A 17,054-nucleotide genomic window follows, 5' to 3' on the forward strand; every position below is an offset into this window, starting at 1 on the left:
AGGGTGGGCTCTGCAGATGTCTGCTCTATGCTCCTTGGAAGACCAGCTAGCGGCTGCGGGTCCTTGGATGCCGGAGCTTGGCTGGAAGTGTGGCCCCCACTTTCCAAGGTTCCCCTGCAACCACCAGCTTTCTCAGCCTCAGGATTTCCTGCTTGTACCTGCTTGGAGGGACCAGGCCTAAGTCACCTGCCTGGCTGTGGAGCAGTCTGCCTCCCACCCAGACCAATACCAGGCCACTTTCCTGAGAACCCACCTGCCCAGGTGCTGGTCCACATACTCCTGTAGCTCAGAAAGTTGCCCTTCAGCCACTGTGGCCCGGACCAGCAGCTGAGCCCACTCCTGTTCCAGCTCTGCCTGACATGGGGGGAAGGACAAAAGCCATGAGCCAGGGCATAGGGTGAGGAGGGGCCCCTGGCCAGGCCTCGACCACTACCTGGGTGCCACGGGAGAAGTCTTGGAGCTTCTGGCAGATCTGGGCCCAGAATGCAGTGTCCAGGCCCCTGTGAGGGGGGAAGGGAGAATGAGGGGGCTCTTGAGAGCTGGCATGTCAGTCCAGGCGCTGACCAGTGACCCTGCTCACATTGAGATTCCTATCACCTCCAGAAGATCCCTGCTGGGAGGGGTGTTGGGGCCAGCCCTGCCACAGTGGGTCCTGCACAGGCCTTCGTGCCATCTGTATTTTGGGGGCAGGGCAGCCCAGACCCAGAGGGCACACTGGCTGTTTACGGAGGGCTAAGCCACGAGGCCAGCTCAGACAGTAACACCAGAGTTTGTAGGAATGCTAACACCCCCTTCCCACCCCGGTGTTTGTTTCCCCAAACCCTGGGAGCTGCTCTTTCGAGAGCCGTGCTCATTGTGCAGTGGGAGACAAGGAGGCCCAGAGGCAGGACTGGCAAAGTCACCAGACAAACTGCTCCCACCCAGTCTTCACCTCTGGGTCCTTCAGGTCTCAGCTAGTACGTCCCTTCCTTTGGGGGGCTCTCCCTGACCCTCTCTGTTCAAGGTCAGCTCCTCTACTGGCAGGTCCTCTCTTCACCCACCAGGCACTTAGCACAGACGATGGCCACTTCACTTTTCTGTGATGACCAGAGTCCTCCATACAAACTTAAAGACCCGAGGGCAGGGTGGGCCACTGTCCACTGCTGTGACCAGAACCCCGTGGGCAGTGAGGGTTGGTGGAGATGAATGACAAGGAGCCACAGTACGCTGTTCTCTTTCCCCTCCACGTGTCCCCCCACACGAGGGCACTCACTGTGGCTCCGATGTTCCCCCCTGGGAGGTTTCACCAGGTCCCTTCTGTGGGGACAGGAGCAGTTTCCCAAGCCCACTGTGCTGTAAAGGCAGGTGGCAGGGGTTCCGGGGTTGGCTGAACAAGGCAGGCGGCTCAGAGGCCCTGGGGTTGGGGCTCTGCTGAGCCTGGGACGAGGCCTGGGTGAGTTCTGGGGCTCTGTGCCCCATGGCCAGTGTGGGGTGGCAGGGAGGGGGCACCTGGGTCTGGAGCTTCTGGAGGTGCGTCTTTAGCCTCGCCGGGTCCTCCCACAGGTGGATGAGCTCAGTGACCAGGTGCACGGGCAGTGGCTTCAGGTCCAAGGTGGCTGCATCAAACGTAGCCTTCTGGGTCCTGGGTGCCCTATCGGGATGAGCCAGTGCCTGGGGCCGCTGCTGCTGCTCACCAAGCCACACTCCGGGTCATGGGGCCAGCCCACCCTAGGTGCTCAGGTCAGGGCGGGGCCCACCTGTGGGCGGCTAGCAGCTCCTCATGCCTGCGGCTCAGATCAGCCAGACGCTTGCGGTAAGTGCGAGCGGCCTGGGCCAGCTGTTGCTCACGGCTGCGGTGTGTTGCCCTGATGTCCTCCAGAGTGGTCTCCAGGAACATCCGAAGAGCTGCAGCTGCAGGCTCCTGGCCCGCACCATCAGCATGCTCCTGGCAGAGGCAGCACAGGGCCAGGGGTGGGATTGGGTGGGCTGGGTCTTGGTTGGGCCTACTTCCCCAGCAAGCCAGGCAGTGCAGAGGACCAGGCCCACAGGGTCTCCCTGAGCTGTAGAGCACATGCAGGCCAGTCTTGGGCTCTGCAGGACTCAGAGACCTCGCCCTCAACACAGGGCCACCCAGCTGGGCTCACCACCGCCTCTCGGGCACAGCGCTGCAGCCGGACAGCATGCTCCTCATTCAGCTTCTTGAGCTGCAGCTGCAGCCGGGCGTTCTCGGCTTCAGTCTGGCGGAGCTGGCCCTGGCAGGTGGAAAGCACCTGTGGGTGGAAGTGGCCCTTAAGCTGTGTTCTGAGGAGTGGGCCTCCACTGAACTTGTAGGCCACCCCCTACCAGATCTCCAGGTGGGTATTGTTGGGCCTCACCACAGCTTGTGCAGCCAGTCGCTGCCCGGCAGCCCTGGCCTCTTCTTGGGCTCCCTGCAGCTGCTGGCCCAATGCTGCCCTGCTGACACAGGTGTGGGGCTCAGCCAGGCCTGGGGTGAGAGACTCCCTCTGCCCACAGGAACAGCTGCTCTGAGCACTGTACTCTGCTGGGCTCCCCCAGTCTCAGATGGGGCATCCACTTACACACATGTCTCCAGTGCCTGCTGCCAAGCCCTATGATGCTCCAGCGCCTGCTTTACTTTCTCCTGCAGCTGCTCCTGGCCCCCCAGCAGCTGTGGGGTGCACAAGGACTAGCTGGACGAGACTCCAAGCTCTGGGTCCCCTGAACTGTCCCCACCCTGGGCTAGGAAACACCTCCCCGGCTAGGTGGTTGCATGCTCACGCTGTGCCCCAGCTCCTGCTGCTCATTCCTAGGGGTCAGGAAGTCTTTGGGTTGCACCTATATAGAACGCAGCAGGGAGGGATGAGGAGTGGGTGAGCAGGTCCCAGTCTCACTGCACCCCTGCTGAGGCTCCCACCTGGCCCCACCCAAAAAAGCCTTCCATGTACTCATGGTGACCTGGAGTCTGCAGTGGTTGGAGAGTGCAGGGCTTTGACTTTTGCGTCTGAGCTCTCGTGCTGGTGCCTGGTGGTGCCCTGGGTCTGCCTCTGTGAGGGCTACACGTCCCCGGCTGGCACGATCTCCATGCAGCTCCAGCTCCAGCACCCGGCTCTCTAGCCGAAGAACCTGGGGGCAACCTGGGTGAGCAGGTGCCCCAGGGTGCTAGGCCCCTGGAGCAGGTGAATGGTCACCTGGACACACATAAGGACAGACAGCACAGGGAGGACAGGCAGAGACTCACAGACGCTGAGCGTTTGTGCACTCCCACACACCGGACCCCATGTACTCAGGTTGACTTCTGTGGGCTCCCGTGACTGCTCACCTCATTCTTCAGCTCGAAGATTTCAGCCTTGTGCTGCTCCTGCAGGCAGTGGGTGGTGATCTGAAGGTCGACCAGCTCCTTGGAGAGCTGTGGGTGGCCAGGGTGAGAGGTGATGCCCGTGGGACCCTGAGGACACCCTTCCTCCTCCAGCACCCTGGGGCCCCATGCCCACCTGCAGCCGCTGCTCCTCACTCAGCTCTAGATCTGATGGAAGCTCTGTGTCAAGGTTGGTGGCCCATGCTGGGATGCCCCCAAGAACACCTGGCAGCCAGTCCTCGGCTGCTTGTACAACCTGGGGAGGCACCGCCACCCATCCCCCAGGTGGTGCCGGGTCTGGGCTGGCCCCCACTCCCATGGAGCCATCAGCCATTCACACCCCACCCACCCAGCCTGGCTGAGTTGGGGCAGCCCCTCCCCTGAACAGGATCAGACACAGAATTTGGGGACCTGCACCCCTCTTGACCTCTGCGGGAAAGGGAAGGCCCCCAAACCCAAGGCAGGAGCAGCACCTTCCTGGGAGGACTCACATTCTCAGTGGCCCCTGGTGGGGCCCCTGACTTGGGGCCTGGGACCACCATATGCTCCATAGGCAAAAGGGATCCGGACCTGCTCCAAGCCCCGTGCCACCTTGACTCTTGGCCTGCCTTGCTGGCTGTTGCTGGGACGCGGTGGCTTGCGTTGCCAAGGCTTCTGCGGGTTCCAGGAGATTCCTAGGGCCCCACCCACAGGGGCATGGCATCTCAGTGGTTCGGGAGGTGGGGGGAAGTCCCTCAGTTCCTTCCGTATTGGGCGACCCGTACTTTCTGGACCTCCACTTCCTCGCCTGGGAAATGCAGACCGCACCTCTCTATCTATCCCGCGCAGATGAAACCAGGGTGCATGACGGCGCCCAGCCTGGGGTGGGGTGGGACGGAGCGTGGGATGGAACTGCAACCGCTCTTACCGTGGTCCTTTCTCTGGTGCCCTGCCCTACCATGTGGATTCGCACACCATTAGACGCCTTTTGTGTACACGGATCACCCCAGCCTGAGGGAAAGGGGCGCAGACGTCCCAGTTAGGGTCAGGGCCGGACACACTCAAGGGCCGAGGGGCTCAGCCCAGGAGCCAGGAGGGCTTCCCGGACGAGGCGCCACGGCGCCGGGCGCGGCGGGTCAGGGCGTGCACGCGGCGTCCCCCTCCCGCGCACGCGCACTTCCTCCGGCCGCCCGTCCAGTGCCCGCGGCGGCAGGTTTCGGGCCGGGAGGGCGGGCGGGGCGCTCCGTCCGGGCCCCGTCTCCGTCCGTCCGTCCTTCAGATCGTCCGCGCAGCCATTCGGGTGAGGGATCCTCTGGGCAACTAGCCGTCCTAGGTCGGGGCCTGGGGAGGAGGGCGTGGCCTGTTTAGGCCGCGGCTAGGGCTGGGGGCTGGGCCTAGGGGAGCGTGGGGGCGTGGTTCACAGGGGAAGGCGGGGCTGCGTCTAGGGGCGGGACAGGGGGCGGGGCCGGAGCGAGGGGTTGGATTGCGTGGCCGGCTGGTCCTCCTGGGCATGGAGCGTGGACTTCCACGTGGGTCCTCTGGGAAGTTCCTGGAGCAGAGAGCGGGGCTCCTCTGGCCCCAGCGTGTGTGTGGGGACTGACCTCGCCTCGCACAGCCCTGAAGAAGAGGCTCAGGCGAGGGGGCCTGTTTCGGAGGAGGCGCGGGTGGCTGAGCTCTGCCACCATGAAGGTCAAGGTCATCCCCGTGCTGGTGGACAACTACATGTACCTGGTCATCGAGGAGCACACGCGGGAGGCTGTGGCCGTGGACGTGGCCGTGCCCAAGAGGGTGAGGGCAGGCTGTGGACGGCAGGGAGCGTCCGCCACCACCACCCTGGCAGTAGCAGACCTTTCCCTCATCCTCTGCTCTCTCTCTGGTCGTTATTTGGTGTTCAGCGTTCCTTGATTATCTTAGGGCTCCCCTGCAGCTGGGGCCGCCTTTGGCTTCTCTGCCCCTCGGGTGCCTAACAGTTCCCGCACACGCTGGGCTCTCAGTCCTGCCCGCCTGGGGTGCTGTGCACTCCGGACCTGGCGCCCCGGTGGGGAGGGCTCACCACATCTGTCCCTTTCAGCTGCTGGAGGTCGTGGCCCAGGAGGGGGTATCTCTAACCACAGTGCTGACCACCCACCACCACTGGTGAGCGCGGGCGGGGCGGGCCCAGGCGGTGGGACGCCACCCATCGCTCCCAGACATGACCTCTCTCTGGCCGGTCTGCAGGGACCACGCGAGGGGAAACGCGGAGCTGGCGCGGCTGCGGCCGGGGCTGGCCGTGCTGGGCGCCGACGAGCGCATTTGCGCGCTGACCCGCAGGCTGGCGCACGGCGAGGAGCTGCGGGTGAGCGCGCGCCCGGGGGGGGGGGCGGTGGCGGGAGGGCGGCCGGGCACATCCGCCCTCACGGCTCCGCCCGCCCCTCCGCAGTTTGGCGCCATCCACGTGCGCTGCCTCCTGACGCCCGGCCATACCTCGGGCCACATGAGCTACTTCTTGTGGGAGGACGAATGCCAGGACCCACCCGCTCTGTTCTCGGGTATCCGCAGCCCGGAGCTCGCCCACCCCTCCTCCCTCCGGCCCCGCCCCATCTTCTTGACCCGCCCTCTTCCCCAGGGGACGTTCTGTCGGTGGCCGGCTGCGGCTCGCGCCTGGAGGGGACCGCTCAGCAGATGTACCAGAGCCTGGTTGAGACTCTGGGCAACCTACCCCCCGAAACGGTGAGTGGGCCTGGGCCCTCTCCCTCCGTGGGATCCAGCCCCTGCTTCGTGCTGTGTGCCCGCGCTGCGCTGGGGATGCCGGTGGCAGGCGGGTGAGGCTGGGGCCGACTGAGCGCTCCCCTTACAGCGCTGTGCGTCCTGAGCGCCTTCGTTCTCTAGAAGGTGTTCTGTGGCCACGAGCACACACTCAGCAACCTCGAGTTTGCACAGAAAGTGGAGCCCTGCAACGACCACGTGAGAGCCAAGCTGTCCTGGGCCCAGGTATGTCACTCCTCCTTTCTCTCAATGGGGAGGCTGGAGGGTGGGGGAGGACAGTCATCTGCTTCCTGGAGTTTGGATTTTGGGACCAAGAAAGGCACCACAGGGGAGTCAGCCATGACTGGCCTCAGGTGAGCGGACCTGGCTCAGGGCCTGGGGTGCACTGCCCTGCCCCGGCTCCCTTGGCAGCCTGAGCAGCTTGCCTAGGGCTGTCAGACAAGACCCAGTTGTGACAAGGGCCTGTGGTCATTCCAGAAGAGGGATGAGGACGACGTGCCCACAGTGCCTTCGACCCTGGGCGAGGAGCTCCTCTACAACCCATTCCTGAGGGTGGCGTGAGTATGACTGTCGACCTTGGGGCTTTCCTGTGGGCAGGGCCCAAGCCAGTGCGTTGCTGCAGGCAGCCTCAGGAGGCCTCATGCCTGGTCCTCTGGGGCTTCCCTGTGGAGCAAGCTGGTGGAGGGCTGGAGGGTTGTTCTTGGGGAAGTCCTTCTAGTCATTTGGATACTTAGGAAGGTGTCTGGGGATCATTTATGGGCTGAGTGTCCTTGGTACCGGGGGAGGCAGCTTAAGTGCCATACTGCCAGGGTGTTCCTGGCTCCCTCCAGTGGCACAGGCTGCCGGCCAGCCCAGCAACTCCCTACTGCTCCCCTCCTCCACAGAGAGGAGCCAGTGCGCCAGTTCACTGGCAGAGCAGTCCCGGCTGAGGTCCTGGAGGCACTCTGCAGTGAGCGGGCAAGCTTCGAGCAGGTGGCCGAAGTGCTGCAGCCACAGGCTTGTGCACTCCTGGCGCTGCAGCGGGGGCTCCTGGGCTCACCCCAACAGAAGTGAGCCCCATGTGGGGAGTCTCCACCTCCATCCTCCTGCGACCCTTGGGCCTGCCCCCGGGGCACTGTCCAGCTGGCCACCCAGCTTTGGAGGGTCTCCTTCCTTGGGCGCTTCCTGGGAGGGAACACGCAGGGCAGAACCTCCTCCTGGGGGCCCTGAGAGCCAGGCGTCGAGGAAGCAGCTTAGTGGGTGCACAGGGTATGTGGATGGTGAATAAACCTTTGAGAGACCCTTCTCAACGCCAGCAGAAGCCGTTCTCAAAGCTACTCTGTGCGCTTTATGAGGAGATTCCTTTATTAGAGATGAAGCTCAGTGGGAAACAGGCCCGGTGGGAATCCAGCCATGGACACAACTCAGCAGGAAAAGCCTGGCACCCACTGGTGCATCCTGCTTCACACATGGACATGGTTGGGAAGACATGGGCGCTCTAGCCCTGTTGGCTACAGCCTCACAATGAACACCTGGTTTCCAGGGGGACCAGGCACCCCCTTCCTGCCGGTGTGTAGCTGGAACAGCTCAGCAGGCCATCTGCTCTCTGCACTGCAGCTTCAGGGGTGACTCCAGAAGTCAGGAAAGAGGAACCCCACTTTTGCTCTGCCTTAAGCACCCACGGGACTGGCTGTCCCCTCTCTTGGGTCACCATGACCAAGAAAAGCAAGGGCATGTGGGTCCCAAAACGCCCATGGACCTCAACCCTGGGCCAGGGGAACAGGTTCTGGAACCCTATAGAACTTCCAGCCTCCTCAGCCACCCCCCCCCAACCCAGCAGAGGCAGTTGGGAGTCCTGGAGTACAGGCCAGAGGTCACGTTTATGACTGTGGGTCCTGACCCCAGTCCTGCATGTAGTTGGCATAATACTCTTAACATATCCCGGTAGCTCACTCTGAAATCTGGGGGAGTGCTGGGGTCTTGGGGCATGTAACCTCGCTGCCGGGCGCCCCACATTCTTCTTGAGAGTGGTGTTGCTGGCCTCGGGTGGGCTCCGGCAGACCACTGTCACCCCTACCACCTGATGCCGAGGCCAGAGCTGGCCTTCTCCACGGTGTGGTACTGTGTGTGCAGCAGGTGGCTGGCCTGCTCCGAGCCCTCACCCTGCAGCCAGTGCCTGTACAGCTCCTGGACCCCAGCTGCATCCTCAGGCGCCTCCACCCTGACCATGCCATACAGTCTCTCCACATGCTGGAGGAGCTCCCTGCTGGGCACGTCTGGGGACTTGAGTTGGCCACCGCCATTCAAGCAGCCTGTGGCAGGGCAGACAGACAACAGCATGGTCACCGCATATGCCCCCTTCCCAAGCTTCGTGACTGCCTGGGAGTGGGGAGGAGATGCCCTCTACGTTCCACGTCCTGCCTCTCCTTCCCTGGAGGGTTGTTGCCTGTAGATCTGGTCCCAGCAAGGGCCCCAGAATGTCCTGCGCCCTCGGAAGAGCTACCTGCAGGACAGGCCATGACCTCCACGTAGTGGTAGGGGCAGCGCCCACGCTTGAGTTTCTGCACCAGGTTCTGGATGTTGCGGAAGCCGTATGCCATGGCAAAGTGCAGAAGCACCTGGCCCTCCCTCTCCAGCGTCACCTCCTGGAAGTCCTTGTTCCTGGGGGAGGTACAGACTACGCTTGTCCACGTGGCACCCCTGCCAGGCTCCCGCCCACCCAGAGGGGAGGCCTGCTGGGAAGGGGATGAGCAGGTGGCTCCTGGTCCTCTCTGTCTCTGTCTCTCTCTCTCCTGGGCAGGGGTGGGGAAGAGATGGGAGGAGAGGGCAGAATGCTCACTCTCACGAGCCCCACAGGTGACCTTGCCCCCAGCCTCCGTTTCCTTATCTGTAAAACAGGAATCCCTCCCTCCTAAGGATGGAGGCTGGACTCAAGGCCCTGGACATTCCTCTTGGGATGCTGTGTCATGGCCCGCCATTGCCCCAGTGCCCCATCCCATCCCACTGACCTCAGGGGTCTGTAGGTGACCTCGGCCACATGGATCCCAAAGAGCTCTTGGGCTGCGTGCCGGAACACATGCTCCAGGTAGCCCCCGGAGCCCCCACCCCGATGGCTGGTGGGCTCCTTGGCAGACATGCTGCTGGACCTGGGGAGGGGCAGGTCAGTGTGGGCGAGAGGGCAGGGCCTCCTGGAGCTGCTGTCCGCTGAGGCTCTGGGTGACAGGGCCTCTGTCTCTCAATCCGGAGAGTGTTTGCTTTTCAAAGCGGGAAACAAGTCACAGACACAAAGGAATGGCCTGTCATGACCCAGGGACTCTGTCAGAGTGCCTGCGGCACAGCCATCCTGCCACTGTGTCCTGGGAGCTCAGACCTGTGTACAGCTGAGGCTCAGCCCTGATGACCATCAGTCATTGTCCACCGTTGGTCATGTGAACTCAGCCACTTCTGTGGACACTGAGACAGGCTGTGGGGGAGTCATGGAACCCACCAGAAGGAAGCTGAGGGTGGGGGAGAGGAGAAGAGGGGGATGCTGCCCCAGCCTAAGAGGCAGCATTTGAGGCCAAAATAAAGGTTCTTGAGTTCTGACAACATACCGCCCCCTCCATCGTGACCGACTTACAAGCCGTCCAGAGGGGCTGGCTCCAGCTCTGACAGTGAGATGCCTTCCTCTTCCAGCAACTTAAAAACTTCTCCTGCGATGAAACCATAGCACACTCTTTAGCGGATCTCAATAAACAACATCAAGGAACATCCACGTTATCTGCACCCCTAGCTATCTGCAACTTGGCCCCAGAGGACCCCAAACATCCACCCTCTGGCTTGTGGGTGGGAGGATGAACTTGGCCACAGAAGTGAGAAAGAAGACCCCGCTTCTGAAGACCCTGGGAGGACCACCTTGTCCCCGCCCCGATGTGGGGCGGTGCACGGTGGGCAGGGTCACTGTGCTTGTCCCGTGCCCTGTCTGTCCAGCCTCCTGGGCAGTTTATTTTCCTGTCTTGAAAGGACTCAGGAGACTCTGTGAGGCTGTTCGGCGCAGAAATAGGGTGAGTGCATGGCCAAGGATCTGGGCTTGGGCACCTCCACCCACCTCCTGCAGATGCATTTTAGAGCCATGGTGAGGACTACTGGGCCCCCTCCAGCCACAGGTCCCTGAGATGGGTCAACTGTGTGGCCCAACCTAGTTCTGAAGAGAGAGATGAGGAAGTGCCTGTGAGCCCCCCACCTCCCACCAGGCGCCGGGCTCCAGCTAGAGCCACACGGGCAGGATCCTGGGCAGATGCTGCCCGTGCCTAGGCTCAGAGCCCTGCCACGGGCCAGCACCTGTGGTGAGGACACAGTCCACGTCCCGAGTCTGGTACTCCTGGTTGAAGAAGTCGGGTCTGGATGCTTCCAGCTTCTTGTCATAGCAGGGCATGACTGTAACATGGTAGACCTTGTCGGGGGTCAAGTGCTAGGTGGAGAAATATGGACATGAGAGTTGCTACCTGATCCCAGCACTAACATGGCCTCATGTCATTTCCCAGAAACCTTCCTGACCCCACAGAGGACATGGGGTCTCTGTAGGGACACCTCACTACACAGTAGTCCTGGAGGTCAGACAGGAAAGAGCAAATCATGGAGGAACAAACAGACTTGGGGGAAAGTCCAGCCGCGTGCGGTAGAGGGAAGACAGTGCAGCAATGAGAGTGACCAGTGAGGCACGGCCCGGGAGGCAAACACCACCAGACTCCGAGCAACCCCTTTCTGGTGCCTCCAGAAGGCCACGTGGCCAGACAGGGGCTCTGTGCCTCCCCCGGCCTCACAGCCAGCTGGCACCATCCCTCCGGCCACTCCCTAGTGTGCTGCCTGGGATGGCCCGACGCTGTTACCTGCTGCTGGGCAAAGAAGTCCTTGACCAGAGCGCCCATGACCTGCTGCGGGGACCGCGCAGTGCTGAGGAAGGGGATGATGAAGCTTCCATGGGTTTTCTCGGCGTAGCAGATCCAGCCTGAGGCAATGGGGCAGGCAGGGATTGGTGGAGGCACAGGGCAGGCCTGGGGGTGTCTCACAAGCAGCCTTCTCCCCGAGTGACAGTGACATGACATTCTGGGGGTGGACCAACTCATACAAGAAGTCACGATGACATGAAAGAGTGTTCCCACTCTATCACCACCATCATGTGGATTTTTAGCATCCAGGTGATTGTCATCTCAGAGGACTGAAGTGACTACAGGTGACCCCCAAGGCCCCGGGAAGCTCCTGCTCCAGAAGAAGACATTTTGCACCCACATTTCTGACCCATGGCACATGGCCCCCTGGCTTCCTCCCACCTGCCACTCTTGCTACCCATGTCCAGCCGTTGATATCAACACAAGTTTTAGCCTCGCTTGACTGTGAATCTCACACCGTCCATGCAGCCATCAACACACCTGGGCAGGCAGAGGCCAGCACGGGCAGGGCCTGTTTGGAGCTGGCCTGTTCTCGGAATCGGCGCACGAATTCTCTCTGGCTTTCAAGGAGGCTGAAGTTCCTTGAGAAGGTGGTGTCGAAGACGAAGTGTGCCCCTGGAAGGCAAGTGTCCACCTTAACCCACCAGCGACAGCTGACCCAACCACGGCTAGAGCCAGCATCCCAAATGCCCCAGCTCTGTGCTGGCCATGGTGGGGGCTGCACTGATCTGCTTCCTGGTGGCACCTCCGTTTCCAGAGAAGCCACAGGAAGCAATGCCCTAAAGTGTCACAGCACATGCTGGCTCGTGGGTGACCGTGCTGCTGCCCGGGAGGCTGCGTGTGATAGCACATGCCTTGCGTGAGCAGCACCAGCCGGGGCCGGAGCGTCCGCCACTCTGTAGCGCATTCTTATAACTCCGTGTTGTCTTGGCATCCATTCTAAGTGGAAGTGTAACTTTCTCAGTCACCTTGGACACGATTTCTAGTTTTCCACGCCCTCCAGTTCCTCAATGTGGTCGACCCACATACAACCTTATAAAGCTGCTCCTGACATTTACCACTACATACAGCCTACCTGATGGGCCCGGGATCCCACACCCGCACAGGCTGTGCAGATACGCGGCTGGAACTCGTGCAAGCCAGCTGTCAACCCACCAATAACACTTCCCAGGGGAAGCCTGTTTGGATACTGCCCAGGACCCAATAAAGGTGTTGGCCCACAGGTCCATCTCTGTCTGCCCGACCTGTCATTCCTGCCTCGTGTGACCAGGACGGAGGATGGCCCTCCCAACTCACTGCACCCTCCCTGCTTGTAACAGAAAACTTTGAACTTGTCCCTGTTGTGGTGGGCAATGAATGTGCACTTCCATCTGAGGAAAGGAGCTGCCCAGGCCAGGGTTCCCAGGGCAGCGAGAGGATTACAAGGTGGGGCTCCCAGTGCCAAAGCAATGGTCAGGCAGCTGTGAACTGGACATGGGCCAGACAAGAGTCACACAGCACCTGACAGTATAAACAAGTTTCCCATGTGAGGGACCCCCAGTAGTGGGTGGGACGATGAGTTGTTAGGCTGTTCCCAGGTAAAGAGGTACCTGTGAGCAGCTACGTCCAGTTGCCCTTCATTTCCTGTTAGGGCAGGTTGCCAACCGCTCGGCCCTAATTTAGCTGGGGGCTCTCAAAACACCCATGTCCCCCAGCTTCCAGCACATAGAGGTCAACCAAAGCTGACCTGAGCCTGAACCCAACACAGCCCCAGGAAACGTGCCCTAACCGGCACCACTCTCAATCATTAAACCAAAACTTCAAGTCGGAGCCAAACCAGGAACAGAGAGCTTCTGTGGTGTTCAAGTTTAGGGTTGAGTGACGTGAAGAGCCCCCACCAGGCAGACGCCCCGTGTTTTGGAGCCGCCATGTTCATCCGAGGTTGTGCACCTACCTATTTTTTTAAAGAATGAAGTTAATTTCCTGGCAGTGTCTGTAGGACTCAGCTGAAACCTTGCAGCCAGTGATGCTCTGGACTGTGGCGAGACTGAAATGACCACCAGCCTCTGCTGACCTGGTGCCGCCATCTGCAAAGCAGGGGTGGGCGCTGCATACCCTGCAGCTTTTATACGGGCTCCCAGTGGGCCGATGTTGGTGCGGATGCCACCCTCTGCAACCTCTTGGCTCCACCAAGGCCCATCACTGGATATACATTTAGAACCCAAAGTGTAGGACCCAGCACTTGCAATGCTGAAGAATACCAATAAGTAATTCACCAAAATCCCAATGACAGACTTAAAGATGCAGGAGTTGCCCAAAAATGCAGGATGGGTGGCCTCAGGAGATGAGCTGCTCCTGACAAGACGAGTTGTAGGCTGTGGGGGTGGATTCAGGTAAAGCAGAGTCTCCCAGGCACCCACCACTTACCTTATTAGCTTCTAGAACCTTCCATAGTTCCTCATGGCTCTGCTGGGTGATGAGCACAGTCTCTGCTGAGGTGACGCAGCCACTGCATGCCAGGCAGTCGTTCAGTGAGATCTTGGCCTTCTCCAGCTTCCGGGTCACACCATCCTGTGAAGGAGTGAGAGCCCGTGCATGGGAGGGCCCTCTGCAAAGGGACACAGAGCTCTTGGGGTAACAAAGCCCACAGGGAACCTTTGTTCTTTCACTCATAATGCCACAGACAACCAGCGTGGTCACTGACTGGGTTCATGTACCACTCAAGTTTTGAAAAATTAGTTGCTACAAAAATGTTTAATTCACATTGTAGATTTTCATATTGCTCTCAAATTCTACCTTTTGGTAGAATCACGTGAATAAGGCTCGCTATGCGTTAAATTGGCAGAGAAGCAGCCGACCTGCCCACCCACAGGTCCTGCAGGGCCACTGGTCCCCAGTCTGTGTGCTCACGGGGCGTGGGGGCAGGGAGACACCAAAGGTGGGGATGAAGGAAGGACAGAGGGACACGGGAGAGAAGAGGTGAGCAGAGGAGGAAACATGGGAGCCTGGCCCCAAGGGAGTGGGGAGAGGGCTGCAAGGGGCCACGCAGACACAGGACCATGGTGCTCAGGTCGGTGCCTCCAGGGTGACCCTTGGTGACTTTTCTTAGATTAAAAAAAATCCCAGCCTGAGCCCCAAATCCCCCGGCCAATGCAGGAATGGTTTGAGCCAGGGTCAGGCAGGCTGCAGGAGCCCAGAGTGTGACCTGAGTTGTGACTGGACTGGGCCAGAACCCCCCCAGCCAGCTGTCCACCAGGCCTGCAGGCTGCACCACAGGCACAATTTGAGCTCAACCCGTATTTTTATGGTTTGATCTGCCTAAAGGCCCAAAGGCTTGGGTTGGCATGCTGTGCCGAGTGGTAGCCAGTGAACTCTCTCCAAACCAAGTGCTGCTCTGGAGAGCGGGGCCCACTGGTGCCCAGTGCCTTCCCTCGGTCCCTTCATTCGTGGGACTTTTTGTGAGAACCAGGTCCTCCCAGCTACGCCCAGGCATGGCTCAGGCAAGTGCCGTGTGCTACAAGGTCACCCTCCTGGACCAAGCATGCAGCTAGCCCTTTCTCTGTGTCCACATGATCCTGCTGATTGTCCTTCATGAGATCTGCACCCTTCTGCCACCTGCCCTACAGTTCCTTCTCCACCTGGGAAGGGTTCCTGGGCCAGGCTGCCAGTGCTGGGCTGGTAATTGTTTCTCAGTGCTGCTGATCACGGGACTGTGCATATGTTCACGAGAGTCCAAATGGCAGACAGTTGGGGATGGGTTTTAACACCGTTACATCAGGGTCTTATCACTTAATTAGAGAGGAAGTAGGTGTTTTCTAAGAACAAGGGGTCTGAACCAGAAAATGTTATGCAATTAGGACTGAGAGAAGCATGCAGACATTACCCATCTTCTCTGCAAAAGAGCCCCCTTTGCAGGACAAGTCAGCTCCCTGTTCAGCCTGGGGGCTCCCCATTCACCATTCACAGGCACCCTGACCCCCCGCCTCCTGATGGTCAGTGAATTTGACCAGCGAGAAAGGACTAGCAAGACATGGAAAGTCTCAAGATGACTGCATTCGTGACTGGGTGAAGTAGAGAAAAGCATGTTTTAGGTCATCTGAGCTAGCAGCTGTGGGGATGCCTCCTGTGACCTACTTGACTGACTTGGAAGTAGCTCCCGTCGTCTTCGATGTGGATCTTGGCTACACCACTTCCCGGCCTCTTCTCCAACTTCACAGGCTTGATGCAATCCTACACCAGGAAGAGACCCCCAAACCAGGGCCTGTGAGTAGGCGGAGCCTCCCGAGGACGCCAGGCCTCAAGGATGTGGTCCAACAGCCACACGGCATGAAGGCTCTACCCTGAGCGGAATACTCGGGGACTGAGGCTGGTCCCACCGCCTTCCTGCCACAGAAATGGCATGAGCACTGGCTGCCTACCCTACTCTCACATTGGTCACAGGCTTCTAACATCCTGCCGATACCCAAACGTCACTCACTCCGCAAGTCCCAGTCAGCACAAAGGCTGCTGCTAACTAACAGTAGCAAACTACCTATCTGCAGAGACACCACCAGCACTGACCTTCACCCGAAGCCTGGGCTTGGCAGGACTGCTCTGCTTGGGAACGTCTGGAAGCAACCTCCCTGCCCAGCACCCCAGGAAACAGTCCATTTCTTTCCCCATCTCCTTGAGAACTTGCTACGAGAACTGTGTCAACCACTGCCTTCCCAAAGATGACCAGCCCCAGCAAGCCCCAGCAGGAGGACTGCCCCCGCTTCATCCCTGCCCAAAGTGCTGCTGACCAGCCCCACTCTCCGCCTGTTCCTGATCCTTAGCTGCGGACCGCCAGCTCTGGCCCCTGAGAGCTGTTGGCATTGATAGGTAGGCACACCCAGATAAGGGCGACACCAGCTGTCTGGTCTCCTCCCCAGGGCGACGTCAAGGGCTGTTTACTGCGGTGCTTCAAGCGGACCAACCCGCCTACCCTCATAGCCACGGCGGGATCATCACTGTCCCCGTTTATACAGATGAACCGTAATCAGAGAGAGTGGCCTGAGGCCTGGCAGGATGTCCCTGAAGGTGTGGAGAGGCGGCCCAGCCTCAATCCTGTCCCCCCCCATCCTGAGTGACTCTTTTTTTTTGACCGGTAAGGGGATCGCAACCCTCAGCACAGTGTGGTCTGCACCATGCTCAGCCAGTGAGCACACCGGCCATCCCTATATAGGATCCGAACCCGCGGCCTCGGCGCTACCAGTGCCACACTCTCCCGAATGAGCCACGAGGCCGGCCCCTGAGTGACTCTTAAAGGGGGATGGTGGCCGAAGGCTGCGTGACGACTGGCCCCTGAGAGTCTGCACGAGGCTGTGTGGGCCCCAGACCATCCCACGCGGCCACCGATGTCACCCCCTGACACCTCTGGGCACAGGAACCGGGTTGGTTAAGTAAGCCAGACACGAAGGTCACACACTGTACGGCTCCTTTTCTGTGACACGTCCAGAACAGGCAGGTCTACAGAGCCAGAGCAGATCAGAAGTGACCCGGGCCTGGGGAGGGGGATTCTGATCGCGGGGATGAAAAAGTTTTGGAGATAGAGGTTGCACGACACCGTGAGTGCAATGAACCCTACGCACAGCCCTCCCTGGCCTCAGTTTCTCCGCTGTGGAGAAGCCGGCCGGAGCTCGCCAGGCCCGGCCGGGGTCGCAGGCGGCCCAGGGCACGGCGGGAGTCCGGGCTCAGACCTCCTCCCTCAGGGCAAGAAGCGCAGGCGCGAGGCGCGGACAGGTCTCGCGCAGGGCCGCCTGCCCCCAGCCGGCCTACCTGCGATGGCCCGATGAAGTCGTCCAGGTCGGTCAGCTGCAGCGCCCCGCTGAAGGGCGACGCCATAGCGGCCACACTGCCCCCGGGCGCCGCGCGCAGGTGTCACCCAACGGCGCGAAACGATGACGTTATTCCTCCACGCTGCCGGAAAGCGCTCCACATGGTGCATGCGCATCTGCCTCGCGGCCGGGCGCCTGGGATCGCGCGCCCTCTGCCGGCGGGCCGGAGCGCAGAGGCTGGCGGGGGTCCCCTCTCGTCTCCCGCGCCCCCTGGCGGCGTTGACGGGGAGCGGCAGGGCCTTCTTTTTCGGCAGC

The 17,054-nt window shown here is 60.7% G+C and overlaps 3 protein-coding genes across 11 annotated transcripts; 1 reads left to right on the forward strand and 2 right to left on the reverse strand.

The window, feature by feature from the left end:
• Positions 1-10: 10 nt before the first annotated feature.
• On the reverse strand, positions 11-4,645 carry CCDC78 (coiled-coil domain containing 78). Of its 8 annotated transcripts, none has more exons than XM_063098860.1 (15): positions 4,242-4,645; positions 3,826-4,121; positions 3,471-3,590; positions 3,299-3,385; positions 2,935-3,102; positions 2,758-2,814; positions 2,559-2,647; positions 2,355-2,433; positions 2,124-2,249; positions 1,737-1,924; positions 1,489-1,621; positions 1,253-1,332; positions 434-500; positions 254-354; positions 11-158 (listed from the first exon to the last, which is right to left on the reverse strand). In XM_063098860.1, the coding sequence occupies exons 2-15, from the start codon at positions 3,883-3,885 to the stop codon at positions 47-49; spliced, it is 1,467 nt and encodes a 488-aa protein (XP_062954930.1). In that variant the 5' UTR covers positions 3,886-4,121; positions 4,242-4,645; the 3' UTR covers positions 11-46. The 8 variants fall into 8 exon arrangements, with proteins under 8 accessions (XP_062954930.1, XP_062954929.1, XP_062954934.1 ...); XM_063098859.1 differs by having other exon boundaries at positions 1,489-1,630; XM_063098863.1 differs by having other exon boundaries at positions 55-158; positions 254-350; positions 1,489-1,630.
• On the forward strand, positions 4,493-7,762 carry HAGHL (hydroxyacylglutathione hydrolase like). Of its 2 annotated transcripts, XM_063098870.1 has the most exons (9): positions 4,493-4,613; positions 4,929-5,101; positions 5,385-5,449; positions 5,531-5,648; positions 5,733-5,841; positions 5,919-6,022; positions 6,182-6,283; positions 6,536-6,615; positions 6,943-7,762. In XM_063098870.1, the coding sequence occupies exons 2-9, from the start codon at positions 4,997-4,999 to the stop codon at positions 7,109-7,111; spliced, it is 852 nt and encodes a 283-aa protein (XP_062954940.1). In that variant the 5' UTR covers positions 4,493-4,613; positions 4,929-4,996; the 3' UTR covers positions 7,112-7,762. The 2 variants fall into 2 exon arrangements, with proteins under 2 accessions (XP_062954940.1, XP_062954939.1); XM_063098869.1 differs by lacking the exons at positions 5,733-5,841; positions 6,536-6,615; positions 6,943-7,762 and having other exon boundaries at positions 4,538-4,613; positions 6,150-6,513.
• Positions 7,384-16,860, reverse strand: CIAO3 (cytosolic iron-sulfur assembly component 3). The gene is made up of 11 exons (XM_063098868.1): positions 16,741-16,860; positions 15,079-15,174; positions 13,372-13,515; positions 12,899-13,031; positions 11,446-11,580; positions 10,906-11,024; positions 10,358-10,487; positions 9,657-9,729; positions 9,046-9,183; positions 8,541-8,698; positions 7,384-8,349 (listed from the first exon to the last, which is right to left on the reverse strand). The coding sequence occupies exons 1-11, from the start codon at positions 16,804-16,806 to the stop codon at positions 8,111-8,113; spliced, it is 1,431 nt and encodes a 476-aa protein (XP_062954938.1). The 5' UTR covers positions 16,807-16,860; the 3' UTR covers positions 7,384-8,110.
• Between the last annotated feature and the right edge of the window lie 194 nt (positions 16,861-17,054).

This window comes from Cynocephalus volans, chromosome 6 (genome assembly GCF_027409185.1).
Source record: "Cynocephalus volans isolate mCynVol1 chromosome 6, mCynVol1.pri, whole genome shotgun sequence".
Lineage (NCBI taxonomy): Eukaryota > Metazoa > Chordata > Mammalia > Dermoptera > Cynocephalidae > Cynocephalus > Cynocephalus volans.